Raw genomic sequence first — 16,821 nt, forward strand, 5'->3', positions numbered from 1 at the left:
CTCTCTCTCTCTCTCTCTCTCCCACACACACACACACACACACACACACACACACACACCACTCCTCACCCAACAGCTTTTTTTTCCTAAAGGAGAAGGAAGATCACTGGAGTAGGAGTCAGAGAGGAGGCAATAGGCATATGAAAGCTTTGTTAATACGGGGCAGACGGCCAGCTCCTACTAATTATTAAGTGAATGACTCTCCCCTTTTCCTCCACTATTACCACAATTCTTTCCTCTCCTTTGTGTAAGAAAAGCACTCAAAAAAACATATGTGAGTGCTAAGACAGCTTGGCCAATGCTGGGTGATTAATTGTAGAGATCCTCGAACATCGGAATCGCTCAGGGTAAACAAGATTCAGAAGGAGGCGCAATGCTCACCTGTTATACAGAATGACAATGACAGCGGCAATTAGGATAACAAACAGCAACGATAAAACTGCCCCTACAACCATCCAGAGGACATACTGCTTGTCGTTTTTACCTAAGAGAAAAAAAATTATAGTAGAAATTAGGAATTCAGCCAAAGCCAGCCAAAAGGAAGACAGAAAAATGAGAAAAGATACATCCATCATCGTAGAGGCACAACTGAAAACAAACAACTAATCCAAGAGAGAAAAAAAAAACACAGGAGGAGATAAGGGAAAACTATAATTTTCCGTTCAGTCTACTAAGTATTTCGGACTCCTGACAGATTTTTGCTGGTTCTTCGATCTCTAAGATTTGATTTGACACCTTAAGAATAAGAATAGAAAGAGTGTTTGCCTGAGACAGATATCCCTTCATTCTAATGAGCTCCTGATTGCAAATGTAAAATCTTTTAAGAAAAAAAAAACCCATCAAAATAGTATACAAGGAGTGAGGGCATAAGTGGGGAGGATGGGGGTAACGTGGGGATAAGGACACATATGTAATAGCTTAATCAATAAAAATTTTTTAAATAGTATACAAATAAAGATTACTTAAATACGATGTATTGCCGTAACCGGTTTGGCTCAGTGGATAGAGCGTCGGCCTGCGGACTGAGGGGTCCCGGGTTCGATTCCGGTCGGGGGCATGTGCCTTGGTTGCGGGCGCATCCCCAGTGGGGGGTGTGCAGGAGGCAGCTGATAGGTGTTTCTCTCTCATCGATGTTTCTGACTCTCTATCTCTCTCCCTTCCTCTCTGTAAAAAATCAATAAAAATATATTTTAAAAAAAAATACTATGTATTAAGTACATTCAACACACAACAGTATGTAACTTTGTTGTTTATAAGTAGAATTTTGTTTAAAAACTATTTTCTACTCAGTTGGGATTAATGGTAAAAAAAATAATCAGCAAAAAAAAATGTGTTATTCCAACTCACTGCTTCCATGGAAAGAACCACAGTCCAGGAATTTGAAATTCCCACCCTGATTCTTTCACTATCTAGTTTAAAATATACAAACAAACTAGAGGGAAGGGGTGGGGGAGAGAGAGAGAGAGAGAGAGAGAGAGAGAGAGAGAGAGAGAGAGAGAGAGAGAAGCATTAATGAGAGAGAATCATTGAGCGGCTGCCTCCTGCATGCCCCGCACTGGGGATTGAGCCTGCAACCCAGGCATGTGCCCTTGACCAGAATTGAACTGTGACCTCCTGGTTCAAAGATTGATGCTTAAACGCTGAGCCACACCAGCCAGGCTCACTATTATGTTTTTTGACCTCCAGCAAAACCTTAACCTTCTCTGCATGCCTTTCTTCATCTGTCCACTGATGACAATGACGACACTTCTGATTGAATCACAGAATTATGGCGACAATATCCAAGAGTAACAAACTACTAGAGAGACATCAATCACCTCTGCAGTATGAGCTCGGTGAGCTCAGAGCGCATTTCATCTGTAAACTGTCCTCCTGCCCACAGCACACCTCACCCACTGCCACCCACAGAGCTCCCTCCCAAAAGAAGAACTCCACCCATTTGTGCCATTGCTGGGAATGGGATGGAACTGGAACCCAGCGCCTGTCTTTATTGCCACCTTTTTTGGGGAGAGCAAACATGCAAGATGGGTATAAGCCAACGCAGAAACAGCACAACTTTCCGGCTCTGGAAATTAGAGCCCCAGTGCTGGTCCTGTGATTCCTGGCTCTCTAGAATCCCACAGTAACTGGAGAAATCACACTTCTCACTGGATTTTTAACAATCTGACAGATTATTTCTCCCTTCCTAATTCACTATTTAGCTACTATTTTGTTCATGCTAAGAGTTCAAAGTCTACACCCACTCATTCTTTTGCAAGTATTACTGCGAAGAGAACCTAAGTTAAATAATGAACAATACTTTTATACTTTAAATTCATTTAAACTATTAGGTGAATAAAAGTATATAAACTTGTCCAAATTTGATGGGAAGAGGAACTTACTCAGAGCAAAAATAAGTTATTCCAACTACAAAAGGAACAATTAAACTTTCTCCCCATTAAATAAGAAATTAATATTTTGAAGCTCTTGGCACATTATGAAAATAAACAAAATTCCTGAAATTATTTTGCATTATAACCCAGGACTATAAAAGGACTTGCTATACTGAAATAATTTGAATATAATATATGCTAAGGTTAAATCAAACAGGCAATCATAGCAAGAAAATAAGAGTTATTATCAATAAGTTCATTGACAGTATTCTGGGAGAATTGTTTAACTACATTTTTAAAATGCTATTTACATCGTTATTACAGTAAAAAATCTCGGTGAAGTAGAGATCTGAATTTTTATGGAAATACTAGAATAAAATATAAATAAAGCTCTGAATGAGAAATGACTTTCCCATTTATAAAAATAAATAAATATACAGGCCTGAGCCAGTCAAAATGAAAAATAACTGTTGGTCAAATTATTACAAATGAGATGTAAAGATAAACATAATATTGGTAGGTTGTTTTATCATATCCTTGCTATTGAGAAAAAGGTACATAAGACAATGAGAGCTATAACTTATTAACGAAAAGCTCTTAAAGAGTAAGTTGCTATAAAAGGAAGCCTGTGGTGAGATTGCCCATCACAAGTTCTTTGAGAAGCAAAAACTGCTGCAACCTGCAACGAAAAAGAAATTGTTCTCTGTGTCACACCCTTTAATGTTTGATTAATTGCTTTATTCCAAAGAAAAATTCAAAACTGTATAACATTTCTAACAACAAAAAGAAAATCCTCATTTCCCAAGAGTAGACAAACCAGCCAGACTCTGCAGCTGGGGTTGTCAAACTTCATTTGCATCTGAATTACCTGGTGGCTGAGCCCCACCCTCAGAGTGTCTGACCCTTTAGGCCTGGGTGGCTCCCAGAATTCACAGCTCTCCTGTGAAGTCTATGATGCTGGTCTAGGGGCCACCCTGCATCTCATGGCTATGGGCAATGGAATGCTGTAAAGAATCCCAAGGAAATGAAAAATGCTGACCATAGATAGAAAGTGAAGTAAAATTTCAAAACCAGAATTCACAATCGCACAGTTCTCAATCAAGTATGGAACTTACTCAGGAAAAAACAGCCTGCAAGGCAACAGCATGCCAACATTTTAAAGTGATGGTCTTCAGGGAATAGAATTAAAAGCAATTGTTTCTTTAGACTTTTTGGTATTTTCCAAACTGTCTAAATGATATATTGCTTTTATTAATCGGGGGGAGGGGGGTAAATAGCTCAAAAATGTAAAGGCCTGCATGCTTAAAACAGAATAATCTGCCAACATTTAATGGTTATATTTAAAGTGCAGGCTGTAGAGAGCTACTTTGTAGAAAGGACCACAGAACCCGTAAGAATTAAGTTGGCATTGTTTTTATTAAACTCTAAATTAGATGCCTGAAGTAGAAACCACTCAAAAGGATGGCCACTTATTTCACAATGTCCAATTATAGATACAAGTTTCCAAAGCATTCTGTATTGTAAAATATGTTACCTCTTTCCACCTCTTCTGGTAATGTTTGAACTGCTAGAGTCAGATCTGTTCACTCATTCATCTTTTAATACATTATATTTCAAGGCATGTGTATTGGTTCATCAGAATTTCAAATCCATGGGTTTATGTCTTAAGTGAAGTTTTTGTTTTGTTTTGTTTTTTGTTATTAGGTCTGAGATATAACTCTCTTATTTATTTATTTACTTACTTTCAGTTTTATTTTGTATTGGTTTCAAGTGTATAGCTTGGTGGTTAGACAATCATATATTTTACATGGTGTTCCCCTGATATTCCCAGTATCCCAACTGGCACCTTGACTGGACAACCAATGGATCTGGGCTGCCTGTCACTACTTGAGACAATTAAGTAGAGACATATATATGAGCATTTATTCCAATAATGCCAGTAGGTCATCCACAAAAAATCTGCTCTAACGCTCCCTCCCCTCCTCACCACCCCCCCCCCCCATAGTTAGAAGGACAACAATTACATGAAATTAAGAATTACAGGCAAGGGAAAGTAGGCAAAGAATAATGGTCACAGGTTAGAAGCGATGCATGCTGAGGGGGTCGCAGAGGGCGGGTGCCTCTGGGCACCTCTGGGACCAGATTACAGATAATAGGGGCTAGGAGTTGCAAAGTGTGGGTGCCTCCAGGACTAGACTGCTTCAGCCACAGGTTGTAAAATCTTTAATGATAGGCAGTTCTCGGGGAAAGGAGGATGGACTGCATTCGGATGGATAGCTCCCATGTCCCAGGGCATACAACTCACAGGCAGGTTAGAATATGCTTTCTGTAATCAGAACAGTCACAATTGATTAAATCATTTGTCATTGGTGATTAGTTCATCCCAGCCCCTCTCCCCTCAGGGGACGGGGCTCAAAGTTCCAAACCTCTAACCAGAGGATCCCTCTTCAGGCAACTAGCCCTATCCTGCAGCTACCTAGGGGCCTTCAGCCACCAGTCCCCCATTAACATAAAAAGTCACTACATTCTCGAGACCAAGGGTCTCCGAAGCCCTTGTGTCAGGAACTGGGGACTAAGACCAACTATTATAGCAAAAGAGGCTCCTTGCAGTGCCCCTCCTCCATTCCACAGAAAATGGCAAGTGTTTAGGCACTCTGTGAAAGAAGCAAGAGACCCAACAGCTATTTCCTTATTGCAGGAGCTCACATTGTTTTGAAAGGTCCTGGCTGATTTAAAAACACCCAAGGAACAAGCCTTTTCCCATAAGAAATAAGGGGAACAGCGTGGGGGGCAGGTAGGATTCAGTAACACTGCAGGAGACTGGGCCATGGAGAGCACCCCAGCCTCCAGCCAGTCCTGCCTTTCCCCATTTCCCGCCCTTCCTCTGCCTTTATGTGAGCCATCAGGACTTAGAACCCCGTGGTGCAACCACGCAGCTCGCTGGGCACGGTATGGCTAAAAACACAAATGTACAAAAGAAAAGCAAACAGCACTGGATGCTTTAGGGAGTTAATTGACAGTCCTAACATTCACTATTTCTTAATTTCCGCTAACAGATCTTTGGTTAAGAAACATCAGCCTGGAAACCTCCCTCTTAAAGAAAGAAGAATGCTTGTCTATTCTCAGCAGCCACTATTTTGCTGACTTCCCTCCCCCCCACCCACATTCTTCCCAATGGTGTGTTGATTCATAGGAGGCCAAAAGTGTCGTGAACCATACGGCCATTATTTTCCCTCCCATCAAAGAGGATAAATACAGTTAAAATAAATTGTCAGTGAGATATATAAATGAACAATTCACTCCAGGGCTGCAGCCCTCATGATAAGTATTTATGGCTGAGTCATAAACCCTTACAAGGCCCATGATAGGAATGCTGCCAGGTCTCCCCTCAGGGCCAGGTGGACAGCAGTGGGCAGTAAAGTGATTGCTTCTCCTGAATTAGAGTTTGGGGTGGGTTAGTGAGTGAGGAAACAGTGGGGTCAGGTTAGTAAGTGAGGTCACTCAGGGCCTAAATATCTGAACTGAGAAGCATGCTGGGAAAAACTCACAGAGCCTAACCCTCTAGGCAGCCTGGGTGGGTCATAGGGGTTATCAGTTAGAGTTATTCTTACATTTTTGCCTCGTTAAAAAAGAAGCAGAAAAACTGGATTTATTTCCGGGTACAGATGGAATATGCAACGTGTGACTTCCCACAGAGTAAGGATGTGTGAGCAGATAGCCTCAGGGTTACCCGGTCTACTGCAAGTTTTTACTTACTACACATATAATGCAAATATCCAACCTCCGGCCACCTTCAACATCAATTTGATGAAAACACAGAGATTGAGGAGAGATGTCCTGGGGCCCAGACCTGTCTTCTAATTCTAATTTTCTTCCCTTGGAATATCCCTTGTCCTCCCAAATGCTTTTTTTTTTTCAGTTGCAAAGTGGTGATTAAGTCAACCCCAAAAGTGGAAATGGGGCTTAGGTAAAACAGATAGAGAAGCTTTATATATTTAAGCAACAACTGATATATAAATTATGAATAAGTCTACTTACATGTTGTATCTATACATTCGAAGTTAGGGGTAAATAACTCATTTCTATTCTTTTTGTGTTGGAATTCCATGTTGAAAACCAGTCATGAGTGACAGAAGAATCTTGCTCCTGAGGGCATGCCCACCTTCATGGGGAAGAGCAGAGGGCGTGTTGGTGAAAACTTGTGAAACAGGTGTAAGTGTGGAGGACCACTGGAAAGAAGAGTAGCCAGAAGCCGGCTGAACTTTCCTGTATGCCTGAACTATTTAGCAAGTGGATATTGGCGTGGTAATATTATTTTAAAGGTCAACTTTCTTTGTACCAGTCGATTTTATACTCTGTATTTCAGAAAATCTTTCCCTGTTGTATAGCAAGAAGGTCCTAGGAGATAAATTATTTTCAGACAATTAAAGGACCATGACATCTACCTGTAATCCTTCTTCTGTGAGAACAGCAACTACCCGCCCTCAAAATAAAAGCATTGTCGGATTTTAGCTGAGAAACATAGGCACTGAGAGTCTGAGTGATTGTCCTGCAGCAAGCCAACGAGGGAAGTGAGCTTCTACCAGGGGTGGGCAAACTTTTTGACTCGAGGGCCACAATGGGTTCTTAAACTGGACCAGAGGGCCGGAACAAAAGCATGGATGGAGTGTTTGTGTGAACTAATATAAATTCAAAGTAAACATCATTACATAAAAGGGTACGGTCTTTTTTTTTCAATAGTTTTATTCATTTCAAACGGGCCGGATCCGGCCCGCGGGCCATAGTTTGCCCACAGCTATAGCCCCATGTACAGATTTTGCTACAGTGGGTTTGCCTCTCCCGATGGTAAATGACTTACGCACTTACAAATGTTATATCATTTGGGAAACATAGTCTAAGATTGGCTGTAATGTTTACCTACTCGATCTAGCTACATTTTCTGGTGTCATTACCTGCGTGATGCCCTACTATGGGCCAAGGTTCTCTACAGTGACTGGTGAGTGGATGGCAAGGGTTACCTAAGTCAGCATATGTGGACGGTGACATTCTTTGACTTGCTACACCTGTCGAGAAAGTTTTCAAGATTGACTCCACCATATTAGACACTTCACCTTTTCCCCCCGAATATTTCTGTCTGGCTGTATTTCTTGAGCATGTACCTCAATTTTTATAAACACCTATTATTTAAAGGAGACTGTATTCATGCATCATAAGTCAGAATGTCAAGACTGCATGCACACTGTTCACCTTCTCAGTGAGAGTGAGTGTGGCAGACCTGAGACCGGCCCTGGACTAGTGGGTGAGAACTGGGATTTGGGGGCATCCCACCTTTCCCTAACTGTTAAGGAAAACACCTGTTTGCTGCCTGGAGATCTATCAGTCCTTCTGACTTGGCCCCATGTGCCTTTCCCCTCTCCTGATTTGCTTTGTTTCTCTGCTGTAACAGATCAAAGCCATCCTTTTGGAATGTCGTCATAGGAAGAGAGGCCCCCTCTCCCAATTCTGCGGAAGGACTGGAGCCTTGCTCCAAGGAGCAAAACCACCTCCTGGAGGAAAGACTAAGCAGCTCATTTTAGGATGACCTCGGTGACAAATGGGGCCATCAAGTCCTTACTTGAGGACCTTGAGAACGTGGGTGTCATGGGTTGTAGCTGCTGGGCTCTACAAAAGGGGAGATTCTTTCTGTCTTTACAGTCTCTTAGCAGATTGCCTGTGATGCACTCCTCAATTCTGGTTGAGTGCTTATTCAATAATGATTTTTTTTTCTTTCTTTTCTACCTCTGTGGAGCTATTTTCTGGGTAGGGAGGAGATTTGGGTTCTAATTATAACTCCCTAGCACATTGTTACCCTTACTGTTGTCTTACCAGGCATGACTCTCCATTACAGTGTCTGCGTTACGTTTATGCACAAGGCTATAATGGGAAATTTTTCAAATGCTCTACTGAAATCAGCATAAACATCTTCCCTATGCAACAAAATACAGTAGGCATACCATGTCATTTAAACATTGTATGTATTTAGTTGCAAAGGCCCAAAAATGTGAGAGAATATAACTGTTCTGAATACTTTAACATGGAAAATAAATTTTTGTTTTCTCTTGTCCCTGTGAGTGGAGGAATGCTTACACATGGCCAATTGACTAATATGCTCCCTGCCCCTCCTAGCAAATGTAACAGACATCTGAATTCACACAACTTAAAAGAGTGAAGCATTTATCTCAGTGCTCTATATAAGACAAAAAACCCAAGCATGTTAACATCAGGACAATAATCATACCCTGCAAACCTATATTTCTATATTTGCAAATGTGTCTCCTTGTGGCCTTGATTTAGGGGTCGTTTGCACATCCATTGTGTCCTTGAGTTTCTTTGAAGACAGACAATATCCCAGCCTTTGTTAGTGCAATCTTCTCATTGCAGTATACATTCTTCATTTGCCCATGTCCATCATTGTGATGATAAGGATTCTCATTTCACTCACTATTCACCCTAGCTAAAGCTGTTCTTCACACCCCACCAGTTGGATCAAGAGCCATCACCATGTCAACCTATATCTGTGAAAGGAGGAATCTCTTCCTGTGGGTTCATCCAATAAAACGCCCACTCTTCTATTCAAACAACTATAAACATCACAGTGACATTGAGTTCCAGCAAAAGTAAAATATATTGAATTAATTCTGGAAATGAACTTTATTGTGGCCAAAGAGGACTGCAAAATATTTATTTTATAAAAGCTACCTAAAAATATTTCTCAGTTTAATTAATGCCCTTTAAGAATCCCTGAATCAATTCAATGTAAATTGCTTTATGATACAATTTACTAGTAGGGTCCAAAGATATATCTTTACAAATGATAAATGTTTACTATTCATTTCCTGTTCTTTTCAAAACAGCCCTCTGCAAATCTACTAGGTCACCCTTGAATATTCTGCAGGAGTCAGGTCAGTACATGATAGAAATACTTCAGTTGAAATTGGAAGTCGTTGACTAATTGAACTGTGATACTGAAAATTAGAATTGCCATGGAGAATGGAACATCATTAATCTTATATGAAGAGCAAAATTTTTTAAATTGTAACTTGTTTCCTACTTGCCTTGGGGAAAATTTCACACCATCCTCTATGCTCAGTTCTTAATAAGACTCTGAGAGACAACCGCAAGCTGTTAACAGTTTCCAGATGCTTTAAAATGAGAAATCCACCCACGACAGTCTAAATGGCTGTTTTGTGGCTGGAGTCATTAGGCAAGTCTCTGAATAAGTCTGGCCATGGATTTTCAGTGGGAAGAAAGTCAGTGCATGGATCTGAATTTGAATGTCTGTCTACCTGTGCTCTAAGCTCCTGAGGAGAAGAAAACTTCATGAAAATTGTTTGAAATTGACGCTGTGGATAAAGACCCACTTAAAGAAAATCCTTTCCCAGGATTAGCTGCTTTGTGATACCACCCACTTAACACTCTATCGTGATGTTCCCTGCGAATCTGCTGTAGGCACCTGACACACCAACACACTCAGCAACGTTCCTTCTGCAACGGCATCGCCCACTCAACATGACCTCTTTCAACATTTCTCTCTCTCTGGCATTAATTTTCTATTACTCAATTCAATATCTCCTTTATATATACAAGCACAGTATGCATAAAGAAATGACTGCGGGAGCAGGAGAGATGAGTAAATCAATATGCAGGGCAGTGTCTCCTGAAAGAACAGATTTGAGCAGAGCCAACGACATAATAGGCCATGATTGAGTAATCAGCTCGCTTGTGATGATGGAAACTGTCTGTTTCATCTGGATACCCAGTTGTTGCCTGGAAACTTAAAAACATAACTACATTGGCAATCGTGGTTGATCTGTTTCATGGGAGACTGTCTGAACTGGTGGGAAGTGCAAGCCCTGCTCGGGGACTCTGGTCTGTGGTTCTGTCATATGAACTAACCGTCATGCACATTATGTTCTATGTGTGTGAAGATAATGAGAGGCCGAGGTCCATCACACTGTGCCAGGGCAACGGGCACATCTGTCAGCCCTATGTGCACCAGCTCAGACAACCCCCATGCCTACAGTGTTCACATCTACTATAAATTCCCAGGAGTGGGACAGAACATTCTGGATTAATGAACTCTAGGCCTCATGGAAGCAATCTATGGGAAGGCTCTCTTGGCTCTGGCCCCATGTTTTTCTACTGAACACTTCTGCCACCTTCCTTTACAAACCTCATCCTCCAAACAGAGGAGACCAGCAATTAAGCACCATTTACAGAAAATATGGTAAAGAAGAAAAATAAAATTTAAAAATGAAATAGACTTTTTTGAAAGATATAAATGTAAACAAAGTTCATGAAAATTTCTTCTCAAGCAATGCAATTAACCTAAGAGTTCAGGTATCTTTGATCAGTAATCACTAAACAGCAAATGTCCAATATTGATGAAGAAAATCTAGACCTAATCTAGCTAGAAAACTTGAACACAAAATGGACACAGTCCCTACTAGAACACATACAAATATTAACATAGAAGGAATCAGCCAAGAACATGCATTAACACAAATTCTGGAAAGATCTGACAGCTTTAAGCAGAGATGCCAAAATCTGATACCTCAAATAATTTCTAGTATAAGAATCTGGACTGCGGCAAATAGATGCAGTGACTCAAGCATATACATTTCCAAGTTACAAGTGTTTGAGACATTCAAGATGTGTAATGGTGCAATGACTGGGGAGCAGTGTGGGCCAGTGTGGAAAATCTTGAAGGTGGTGAGATCTGATGGAAACACTAAAGGAAAGGAGATAAATGTGGCAAAAGTTCATAGGCTGGTGAAGAAAAGGAAAAAATAGAAGAGCGTGAGTGACTGTCCAGGTGGTGGCAAGCACAGCTGACATTTCTATCAGACCAACTTCTCTCTCCCCGCTGTGCCCACCCAAGGTGGGTAGGATGCCCGTGGCACACCAGCAAACCTGGTCAAAGCTTGAGGCTGCATCAGCCCAGAAAGGGGCACCTTTTCTTAACTTGTCTGCCTGGAGGAGGTGTCATTGGAAATTTGTCTACCCGAGTGGGCTCCTTTGTAGCCTAGTTTGAGAGCACCACCATTCATGTGCTATTGAACTCGTAGCTCATTCCTCTACCTTGAAGTTCACTTTTTAAATTCTATACACAGTAACTATTTGACTTACACTCCCTTGAATATTATTTTTGCCATCTTTTGTCAAGAATTGATAGTGGCAAAAAACAAACAAAAAAGAATTGATAGTGGCTTTCGTTGCTCATAAAGAGATCCAGAATTTCAACAAGTTATCACTTAATTGTGCCTACCACCTTCTATGTTAACCCATAACTCAGAATCTCTGGACCCACCTAGCCAGTCACCCACACACAACTTCCTCATCCTCTCATGCTTACTCCCTGCTACTCCCTGTCCCCTGTTTTGTCTCTTTTCTTTGCTCTGATATCAATGCCTCACTTGAAACCCGATGGTTCAGCTGAGTGGCCTTGTTGGTGGAATATTAGAGTAGGACCTGAGAAACTATACTACTCAGCAGTGGCCAACGGAAGTTTATTCAAACTAATCTCCTCCAGAAACTTCCTGAGAGAGCTGATTTCATTTCTTTGATCCTCCTCCTTTTCACAATCAATAAGTGCAGTTAAAGCAATAGTAGTTTGAACATCATTTAGTTAATATTAAAAGACTTCAAAATTTCTTTTGGTGGAAACTAAAATACTTTTCTCATAACTAATGAATTTCCAATGAATACTAAGGACCAAGAATAATTTTGGTCACTGTTGTGTGCACACATTTTCCCCCTGATCCTTGACCCTGTGGTCTAGACAAATTTCAAATGCAGAATAGTCAGTCTGAAACTATTTCCTACTTCTCAGGTCCTAGGAGCCAAGAACAGGAGACAAGTATTTCTTTTAACTTAACAAAGAAAGTCCATAGTAAATTCTGGTATAACTCATGCTTCTGCCACTTTCTCTTTCTTCAAAACAAATCAAGGCCTGGCTATATAACATATAGGTTGACATTGCATCATCTTTTGGGTGACCTATGAGTACCCGGTACTTGTCAGAATATGAACACAGGCAGACAGATGTCAAGGAAGAGCCTCGTGTGTGTGGAATATGAGTCCTGCTATAAAGAAGTGGATGGAGGTAACAAAGGATGCAGAGCAGTTTATTAAAAATTGTGTCACAATCACCTTTCCCTTGACAGTTGAGATAAATTAAATCTGCTCTATATCTTACACCTGTCTCTCTGCTTTTAGCTCTACATTGATTTTTGACTAAACAGCCTCAAGCTTTGAAATAATCAAATTGCACCAGAGAAAATACATGCGCTCTAGTTTTGCTTTCCATCTGATTTTTAATATTCAATACATACTTATGATCATTTTTAAAGAGAATTAGACCAAAGCATACAGTCAACAGCTGTCATCTTCTGTCAATGATAACTGTTGACTAATGGGTCCCATTGACATTCTTTCAACCTGCCCTTGAATCTCAGAAAGCCATTCTGTGGGTTTTCAAAACAAATGGACACTAACAATGCTGCCCATTACATTCAGTTGCTTTAATATTCAACAGTGCTTACAGCTTCTGTACAAAGAAAATAAATCATTTTGTGCAAGAAACTTAGTCATGTTTTGACAAGAGAAAGATGTTTTTTAAAATTAGTAAGCGTTAAATAACTATACCTCCTAAAAATCTATTACCTCCATTTTCTCTATGATTTAAGATGTTTAAAATCACTTTTTCACATATAATGGACAAGATCTTATTTCATAGGTGTTTGAAAATGGTTCTTTATGACATTTTTCTGAATAGACCATTTTCTTGCCTTGGTCCTGAAAAAAGATTAGTGACTATGCTTAGTCTTTCTTCTATGTGGCCAGGTTTAAAAAACAATTCTGTAATGCAAGGTTATTTTTAGGTAAGAAATAGTGTCTATATGTGTTTAAAGGAATGGAGTCAACATTTAAAGTGAAGAATCTCAGTTAATTTTCTCTTCCAAATTGGTTCATCAACCTTGTTTTGCATCAAGTTCTGAAAAGAATGTGCATCCCACAACTCCCCACCCTACCTCCACCCCTGTCATTTAGAGGAGCAAAGGCAGCTTGATGTGATCCAAGGTGACTCTGTAGACCAGGGGTGGGGAACCTTTTTTCTGCCAAGGGCCATTTGGATATTTAAAACATTGCTCACAGACCATACAAAATCATCAACTCAAAAATTAGCCTGCTATATTTGGTCAAACATTTAATTAACTCACCCCTAATGCCTTGGCAGGGCCAGACCAAATGATTTCGCGAGCCTTATACACAGCCCACAGGCCAGACGTTCCCCACCCCTGCTGTAGACAGAGGGCTGTCCTCTGAGAAATGTCCTGCTTGGCACACACAGGCCATTGTGTACACAAAGCCTTTCATCTTCCTTCCCAGGGCAGGAAGAAACAGCGGGTTGCAGCATAAACTGTCCATAAAGGGACAGCCAAATCCTAAGAAACCATGGCTTTAAAAGTCTACACACAAGCAAGGCACATGGGCTCCCTGGAAGCAGATGACAGCAAAGAAGAAAGAAAGATAGTTGGCTGGAAGGAAGAAAGGAAAGAAGGGAGGGAGGGAGGGAGGAAGGGAGGGAGGGAGGGAGGGAGGGAGGGAGGGAGGGAAGGAGGGAGGGAGGGAGGGAAGGAGGGAGGGAGGGAGGGAGGGGGAATTAAAGTAGAATTTCTGTCACCAATAAAAATAAATTACTCTCTCTAACATGTCCCTCTGCAGTGAGAAAATGTGCCCAGAGGATGAATCAGGAAAGCCTGGGATGGCCTCTCTCACACTCAGTTGTAACTCAGGCCTCTACACAGACCTCTAGAGAGGCCAGTCTCTCTGTGTTTGCACTTCAGCAAGCGAAAAATCATTTTTTCTTACTGTTCCATGGCTTTTGTGAGGCCTAAAGCTCACACAGGTAAGGGCATCGTTATGACCCAGGAGACAAATTACTAATACAATGTGAGTACCCAGCCTTGGAAGGAACCTGCTCAGCTAAGAGGCCCTGGAGTTCAGCTTCAACCTTGTCAAGGCCGGTCTGCTTCTGCTCCCAGATCTGAAAGAGCTGAGGGATTCAAAGCTCCAATGTGTCAAAGAAGCAACTCTATTATCAAACATTTATTAAATTTCTACTCAACACAACACTGACTCAGCAAACACTAATCCAGCAGCTTCTTGTTATTGCTGAGGTTGTATGAGGATTATGAAACCTAGTCACCACCCTCAAAAGTTTTAATGTAACTGAAAAATAGGAGGTTATACAGCTGGAACTTACAGGCTGGTGAGACCATGTATTTTTTCAGACTCCCTGAATTTTTTGTTTAATTTCAGGAATATGGGACAGATCAAGAAAACGGGAAAGATTCATTATTATTAAATCTGTGATTGAAGGATTAGCAAGATAAAGACATACTAAAGACTGTCATTCAATAACTGACAACTTACCTAAATCCAATCATTAAAAAATATTTTGACCCTGGCCGGGTAGCTCAGTTGGTTAGAGCATCATCCCAATACACCAAGGTTGTGGATTCAATCCCCGGTCAGGGCACATACAAGAATCAAACAATGAATACATAAATAAGTGGAACAACAAATCCATATTTCTTCCTCTCTCCCTCTCTCTCAAATCAATAAATTTTAAAAAAAATATTTTGAACAATAGAGTTATAGAAGAGACAACAGAAACCAACCCACAGTGGTTGGCTTTTTCCATTTTTGACATGAGAAGGCTTCTGTCATGTACTCACCATCAGTTACGGTCAACCTTACCACGAAGGTTTCATTTTCTCCTGTGCTGGCCTTGAAGCAACAACGGTAAAGTCCGGAGTCAGAGGCCACGACGTGGGGCATGAGGATAAAGCTCCTTCTCATCCCCTGGCTACAGTTGCTCAGGATTTGCCTCCTAAACCTTGAAGGGAAGCTTTTCCCTTGGGATAAGTTGCAGCTGATTAGGAGGTCGATCTGATGGGACTGGACCTTTTCCCATGTGACTTGTTGCATGGGACCCTTCATTTGAGGTTCGTACATGAATGTGATGTTTTCTCCAGGTTCTGAGACCACATGGCTATTCAGTGGCACAGCTATCTCAAAGCTATCTGAAAAGAAGAAGACATTGATTACACTTAGGTCCTCAAACTTGGGGACCTAAATGGGAAGGTAGAAGCTACTCAGAAAATTCCATCAAAAAGATTGGTGATGTCATGTAACATGGTTTCAGGGGTTGCAAACAGCTTTATACCAAATTTTTGTAAGAAGAAGGCTTTTGAAAGAATGTGCTCACACATATTTTCTTAACTTTTACTTGGTTAACCATATAACAAGAAACATCATCAAAACCTCTGGTGGTTTTCTTGGTAGTGATCGTTTCAAGAGGGTGAATGTCACAAGTGATCATATCAAGTGGTTGAATGGGTTGCTGATTCACACACTGACTCTGAGTATCAAATATCCTAAATAAGAAAGGGCTAATACACTAATCAATCAAACAGCAGAACAATCAGTCGCTATGACATGCACTGACCACCAGGGGGAAGATGCTCAATGCAGGAGCTGTCCCCTCGTGGTCAGTGCGCTCCTAGTGGGAGTGCCACTCAGCCAGAAGCCAGGCTATGAGAGGGCACAGGCTGGGCTGAGGGACACCCCCCCCCACCACCAGTGCACAAATTTTGTGCACCAGGCCTCTAGTCTAGATTATAATAATGCCAACTAAGATTTTATTATTCATAAAAGAGATACCAAATCATCTTCATTGAATATATACATAAATTCATTTTCAGACATATGGGTTATGCATAAAGTAAGAACCCTGTGTTTTGTGACTTCCTGGGTAACTACAGAGTCCTCCAATGTTTTCCCACCTTCCTACCACCATAGCTGGAATACCCAGCACACAGCACTTAGTACATAATCACTAGATACCTCGATCAGCAGTTTTTATAGTGTGGCCTGATATCCCAAAGGGTTCCTGTATCACTCTCTGAGAACTGAAAGATCACACCGATTTTAATAGCCATATTAAAATGTAATTTACTTTTTTAACTCTTATTCTATAGGAATATGTATATTATAAATTCACTCTTATCCTGTAAGAATATATAGTAGAGATTTTCAGAGTCTCTGATGGCCACTGGAATGTGTGCTTATATGCTTATAAATTCTGGTCTTTTAAATTTTGTTTGGTTTTCATTTATATTACAATAAATATTTATAGAACAAAACTCTTTGGGGTCTTCAATCATTTCTAAAAGAATAAATGAGGAAAAACAATTCTAAAATTCATATGGAACCACAAAAGGCCACAATAGACAAAACAAGCTTGAAAAAGAACAAAGCTGGAGGTGTCACACTTCCTGATTTCAAACTAAACTACAAAGCCACAATAATTAAAACAACCTGGTACTGGCAAAAAGACAAA

At 40.7% G+C, this 16,821-nt stretch overlaps 1 protein-coding gene across 1 annotated transcript in view; it reads right to left on the reverse strand.

Moving 5' to 3' along the window:
* Positions 1-16,821, reverse strand: part of CD226 (CD226 molecule) — a 60,868-nt gene that overhangs the window by 18,626 nt on the left and 25,421 nt on the right. Inside the window, exons 2-3 of the mRNA XM_081097858.1 lie at positions 15,155-15,502; positions 382-484 (exon numbers count right to left, since the gene is read on the reverse strand). Coding sequence (XP_080953984.1) covers positions 382-484; positions 15,155-15,502 — 451 coding nt within the window. The remainder of the gene's footprint in view (positions 1-381; positions 485-15,154; positions 15,503-16,821) is intronic.

Source organism: Myotis nattereri, assembly GCF_964212035.1.
Source record: "Myotis nattereri genome assembly, chromosome: 8".
NCBI classification, from domain to species: Eukaryota; Metazoa; Chordata; class Mammalia; order Chiroptera; family Vespertilionidae; genus Myotis; species Myotis nattereri.